General features: G+C 34.2%; 1 protein-coding gene across 1 annotated transcript; it reads left to right on the top strand.

Annotated features, from left to right (window-relative positions):
- Positions 1 to 1683: 1683 nt before the first annotated feature.
- LOC128207415 (putative glutathione-specific gamma-glutamylcyclotransferase 2) lies at positions 1684 to 5480 on the top strand. The gene is made up of 3 exons (XM_052910307.1): positions 1684 to 2208; positions 2620 to 2655; positions 3404 to 5480. The coding sequence occupies exons 1-3, from the start codon at positions 2038 to 2040 to the stop codon at positions 3848 to 3850; spliced, it is 654 nt and encodes a 217-aa protein (XP_052766267.1). The 5' UTR covers positions 1684 to 2037; the 3' UTR covers positions 3851 to 5480.
- The last annotated feature ends 1222 nt before the right edge of the window (positions 5481 to 6702 follow it).

The following is a 6702-nucleotide window of genomic DNA, read 5'->3' as shown; positions in this document are numbered from 1 at the left end:
GCTTCGGTGTGATAATCTGTTTCTATGTGATACACTGCTTCAGTGTGATGATCTGTTTCTGTGTGATACACTGTTTCTGTGTGATATACTGTTTCTGTGTGATACACTGTTTCTGTGTGATATACTGTTTTTGTGTGATAATTTGTTTCTGTGTGATTATCTGTTTCTGTGTGATAATCTGTTTCTGTGTGATACACTGCTTTGGTGTGATAATCTGTTTCTATGTGATACACTGCTTCGGTGTGATAATCTGTTTCTGTGCGATACACTGCTTTGGTGTGATAATCTGTTTCTATGTGATACACTGCTTCGGTGTGATAATCTGTTTCTATGTGATACACTGCTTCGGTGTGATAATCTGTTTCTATGTGATACACTGCTTCGGTGTGATAATCTGTTTCTATGTGATACACTGCTTCGGTGTGATAATCTGTTTCTATGTGATACACTGCTTTGGTGTGATAATCTGTTTCTATGTGATACACTGCTTCGGTGTGATAATCTGTTTCTATGTGATACACTGCTTCGGTGTGATAATCTGTTTCTATGTGATACACTGCTTCGGTGTGATAATCTGTTTCTATGTGATACACCTCTTCAGTGTGATAATCTGTTTCTATGTGATACACTGCTTCGGTGTGATAATCTGTTTCTATGTGATACACTGCTTCGTTGTGATAATCTGTTTCTATGTGATACGCTTTTTCGGTGTGATAATCTGTTTCTATGTGATAAACTGCTTCGGTGTGATAATCTGTTTCTGTGTGATACACTGCTTCTGTGTGATATACTGTTTTTGTGTGATATACTGTTTCTGTGTGATACACTGTTTCTGTGTGATATACTCTCTTTATGTGTGAAAATCAATTTCTGTGTGCTAATCTGTTTCTGTGTGATACATTGCTTTGGTGTGATAATCTGTTTCTATGTGATACACCTTTTCGGTGTGATTATCAGTTTCTATGTGATACACTGCTTCGGTATGATAAACTATTTCTGTGTGATACACTGTTTTTGTGTGATATACTGTTTCTGTGTGATACACTGTTTCTGTGTGATATACTCTCTTTATGTGTGATAATCAATTTCTGTGTGCTAATCTGTTTCTGTGTGATACATTGCTTTGGTGTGATAATCTGTTTCTATGTGATACACCTTTTCGGTGTGATTATCAGTTTTTATGTGATACACTGCTTCGGTGTGATAAACTATTTCTGTGTGATACACTGCTCCAGTGTTATAATCTGTATCTGTGTTATACACTTCTTCGGTGTGATAATCTGTTTCTGTGTGATACACTGCTTCGGTGTGATAATCTGTTTCTGTGTAATGCAATGATACGTGTGATACACTGCTATTTACCTATACCGGTACCATAGATGAAAATAACATTTTCACAACAAGTAATTTTACCATTTTAAAGAGTTTACAGTATAATATGTCTATAGCACCTTAAGTTGAGTTTTAAGTAAAGGTATAGATCTGTGATTCATGAATATGTTTGTAGTATAGCTTCTTATGCTTATTTATTTTTAGAAAAAAATGTCTGAGATAATATTCCATGAACTATTACAACGGAAAAACTCCCCAAATTATTTTTTTCTAAACTTTAAACGCAGAAACAGCTAATCTTAAAACGACAAGCTTGGGTCGCCGCAATGTTGCATCACACTGTACGCTATATAACGGCTGGTAACAGATTGATGGCTTACTCGCAACGATCGCTACAATAGTATTCACATAGTACAGACATTGGACAACTATCGAAAACTTTCTAACTTTTATATTTAAGTTATTAAGGACAGCTTGACTTTATTGAAATAGCCAGTAACTGCCAAAAAGTGTTAACGGCTGTACCATACGCATGGGTGAAACTTTTCCACGGCGTAGATCATAACTATATACCATATTATCCTACATGTGACTGTGGTTGCAGAGTACTCGTGAAAGAAAATAACACGGTCACAATAACGTAAATAGTGCAGCAAAAGTAAGTCATATACGCAAAAAACAGGAAGAGGAACGGGATTTAACGATATGGAGACGCCGCATCACACCAACACTGAATGCATTATCCGAATATTCGGATACGGATCGTTGCTATGGAAACCGGATTTCGCGTACGTTGAAAGCGAGGTTGGGTACATCGAGGGGTTTAAGAGAAGATTCTGGCAGGGGAGTGATTCCCATCGAGGAACCAAAGATCAGGTTGGTTACATTTATTTTTCAAATTAAGAATGCGTTAAGAATTTTAAAAATTACAGAGATATTGTAATGTTTTACATTTTGCAGATCTAACCAAGTTATTGTTATTTATCTAATTAATATGCAATCATAAAAGATCAAGTTATAATGGCGTTGCGCATTGTGAAGAGCAGTTTTCATTTTGAACGCTAGAAGCATGCCAATTCACTTAAAAATTACCATTTTTAGAACGTAATGATATATTTTCATTTGAACCGTGAACTTTTTGGGATTAATTTAACTTGTATAGTCTGTATTTATTAGCGATATAAGGTTACTATAAGTTAACAAAGGGAAAATAAAAGTTCGTTTATGCTGGTGAACAAATATATTTTAAAATGTTATCTTAAAGTTTACTCGTTATTTGTTTTGCAGAACGGAAGAGTTGCTACGCTGATACCAACACAAAAGGTAATAGTTTTCGCTTGAGAGTGATTTGGGAGTGCCGTGTTTGTAAACAAGTCTGTGTTTCATGATACATAAACCACCAATATTTCCGCGTTTAAAACAACCAATAGATATTAATTACATCATCGCACGGAGTGAATTACATGTATACAACTCACGCATATAGAGCAACGCCACTAGCGAAAGCAATGTTATTGCATCATCAGAATAATACTGTTCTATACGCTATATATCGGCTATGGGTTGGCAGTGAAGTTAACGCTAGCACGCGTCGCTGGTGTGATCAGATACAACTATTGAGGCGTCAATACTTCCTATATAGAATACACTTCTTTGCTGGGGTTTCAATTCAATATATTAAAAGTAGAGCACTATTAATATTCATTCAATGCCTAACAATTTTGAAATGAGACAAGCAGTGTCTTACTTTTCAAATGCACACTCTACACGTCTCGTGTTTTTAGGATATCGCTTAATTAAAGGGACTCAATCTCGTTTAATGGGTGAGATTTTTTTATCAATATAAGAAAAAAAAAAATGATAGAAAACTGAAAAACGTTAGAAATGATATTAACAATTGAATGGCTAAAGTCTTTGATTTATCAAAAAAAAAAAACATTTCCAAACGAGTTTCTGCCAGTTGCTGTTTGGTGTTTGTCCAGCAAAGTTAATCTAATAACTCAATGTGTACATTTAAGCGTGTTTGAGCCAAAAAACTACATTACGGATATGTGTGTGTTATCTCTTTCAGTGTAACAGAGTTTGGGGCGTGGTTTTCAAGGTATCCGATCCTGACGAACAGCGGAAAGCATACGGTGGGTTGACCAAACGAGAAGTTAAACTGGGCGGATATGACGTCATCAACACTGTATTTTACCCGCGAAATGCCGATTCTGAGCCATGTAATGTAACTGTGTTTGTAGCAACCCGGAAAAACAGGCTTTACCTGGGAAAAGCCAGTATGGACACCATGGCAATGCAAGTCCATGTTGCCAGGGGCTTTGCTGGTTCGAATACAGAATATGTTACGAAAACAGCCGAGTATATACGGAAATATATTCCGGAAGATGACGACAAGCACCTGTTTGATTTAGACCGTCGTGTTCGTGATCTCGCTCAACAGACGATTTGCACGAATGTAACAGACGGCATTGAAGAATTCTATGAAAATATGCCCATGGATGACGATGTGGAATAACCATGTGACGTAACTCATGACCACTGTGATGTGATTGGCTGCAGCACCGCCAAATCGTCTTCCTGTCAATTATTCCCAATGTTAATGTAATGAGGTGTATTTATTGCAGTACGGATTCTTTATGCATTTTATATACATGAATTTGAATGGCTGTGTGTGTCTAATAAATAAATGGCCTTTGCAAAGGAACAGATATCAATTTTCTAGCTATCATTGTACAGTAACTTACAAGTGTGTATTTGTTTTTGTAACATCATGCATGTATACATGTTTCAACTTCATGACAGCCATGTACATGTATATACAAAATAGGGTGACCTGACCGTGATAATTTTGTTACAAAGAATTTTGAGGGCTTAACGCAATATTGTTTTAACGACTTATATTTCTATACCGAGTTATAACTGACTTGCACTAAGCCATCGGAATATGCTTACAAGTGATTCCTGTTCTATCTGGTTCAGATGCTGGGAGCATTTCAGTGTCCCGGTGAACTATTGTTGTGAGTGAAAAGTGACTATTATTAATGGTATCATGGACATACACATGACGATTTATACATGTATGTCCGCGGTTGTATTATCATGGCTTTATCTTAAAGGGACCCACTCATATGTGTAAGTATGTTGGAAGCAAATGTTTTCCATTTTCATTGAAGCTGCACTCACAAATTTACTTTTTTTTATTCTTTGTCTTGGAATGAGTCAATTTTTGTGTCAATCTCTTTAGACCAGTGATATAAGACTGCTGACAAAAGAGTAGCTCGCAGATTTCATGTTTTACGTTTGAAAATCGATTTCCTTTCATAGAAAAATGAAATTTTCGGCAGTAAACCATACTATTGAAATCTGTTCTATTGTGTGCAATCTTATGACTGAAATAAAGGCACTGATGCCAAAATGAGCTGATTCTGAGACAATTTCTTTATAATAAAAAAGGGTAAAAGCTGTCAAATTGTTAGAGCGCAGTTTTCAGTAATCATTATCTTACATGTAAGAGCTCTAATTTGAGTTTTTGATGACATTTTATTAGTGAAAACAAGCTCTTTGTTCACATTTGGCATGCAAATAAAAGGTTCAATGTCCCTATTAAACATGAGGTTGAGTTCCTTTAACATGTAGACCAACCTATAATACATTGTGGCAGTGAATTATTCTTTGTAAGAAAATATTTATAGATTTGATCTCTATGCAAGTGATATCTCATAATATGTGCATATCAGTATTATATGATTTTTATTATTATTATTATTTATCATTAATATTATTTTATTATATTATTATTGTTATTATTATTATTAATATTGTTTTATTATTCATATTATTATTATTATTATTGTTATACAATGTATATACAATAAATAATCATTTGTTATGAATATTCTATTATGTACTGTGTACATGTATATAAAATGTGACATGAATTTGTGTGGAATGATTAATAATGTACCATGGTTGGGTTGAATTTGCAATGTATTTTTTATCTTAATAACATTATTTTACACATGTTCATGTATTATAACAATACAATTATAATGCCTTTCACAGTACATTATGTTAAACTGCATAAGTTTACATGATAAATAAAGCTGAAAAATGAGTCTTTTCATTTTAAATACAAACTAATCAGAGGTATTGACTTTTAAAAGTGCATTACAGTGAACAGTGAATTACAGTGCACAACTATGGTGGCTGATTTCTGCCATTTAAAATGTAAAGCCAGTGGCGAAGCGAAAAATACAATTTATGAAAGTATGCCGAATGGCAGGGTGAAAGTAATCTGACATGCCATGTGGCCGGGTGAAATATGTAACGGCAGGGCATAAGTACAAAATAATAATCATTAATGGAGCTATTTAAATATTTGATTTAAAGTTTTGCACTTAAAGGCAAATGTGACAATGCAAACAGTAAGGTGCGTATTAAAATCTACAGTTCAGAGAAATTTAACAATTGACTGGATAACTGAAAACCATGAACATACTGATACAGTCATATGATATGTAAATCCAATCGTGGGTTAAAACTTTCCTTGAATGCAGTCATTTAATTCAATACAACAATGTATATTTTTTTCTCTCAATTCATATTCTGCACGCTTCACTTTGATAATATACATGAAGACATGTCTGAAATGCAGCAGGTATAGTTTTGTTCATGCGAAAGGGAAGGTGAAAATACCAACATACCCAAAATGACGAGGCAAAAAACCTTATATACACTGTAAGGCTGGGCTAAAATACAACAAATTATTATTTCATACTTTTGCCCAGCAACATTGCGTATTATTTTCGTTGTTACAAATGACAAATGGCAGAAATAAGCAACCATGGGACAATGTTTGTAACCAAAACACAAATTAGTTCAAATATTTAGCACATGTTGGTGCCAGGCCTTATAACTTATTAGTCTTATCAAACCACATTTGAAAAGGCAGGTCAATATTTGTTAAGGTTTTCATGCTTTAAATTATGCATACTATTATACATGTATCTACTAGAGTTTACAGTAGAAACTCCAAGAAAGGTCATCTGTAGTTGCTAGGCATCTTGTGTAAACCACGTCCACTTCATGTACACAGTAAAATGACACATTTTATTTAAAGTGACACTCTTATTCAAAATCAATTTTTGCACATGTACAACAACCATACATTTAGAGTGATAAACCATTTAAATCATGCATTTATGGAAAATATTAATTACTGATTAAAAGATTGTAACAGTGGATTTAATAGCTGAAAACGCAAAAATATTAAATGATTGGTGAGTGCTAAAAGATTTACTGTGATCTACTAATAAGGTAGGTATATATCGTGTTTTCTGCACCTTTCTTTCAAATTAAACTCGGTAT

The sequence above is a fragment of the Mya arenaria genome, chromosome 11 (genome assembly GCF_026914265.1).
Source record: "Mya arenaria isolate MELC-2E11 chromosome 11, ASM2691426v1".
Lineage (NCBI taxonomy): Eukaryota > Metazoa > Mollusca > Bivalvia > Myida > Myidae > Mya > Mya arenaria.
Note: the sequence above shows the minus strand (reverse complement) of the source record. Positions and strands in the feature narration are given on the sequence as shown.

Coding starts and splice junctions, on each gene's coding strand:
- LOC128207415 (XM_052910307.1), top strand. CDS start 2,038: ATGGAGACGCCGCATCACACCAACACTGAATGCATTATCCGAATATTC. Junction 2,209..2,619: donor ATCGAGGAACCAAAGATCAG/GTTGGTTACATT, acceptor TTTGTTTTGCAG/AACGGAAGAGTTGCTACGCT. Junction 2,656..3,403: donor CGCTGATACCAACACAAAAG/GTAATAGTTTTC, acceptor TATCTCTTTCAG/TGTAACAGAGTTTGGGGCGT.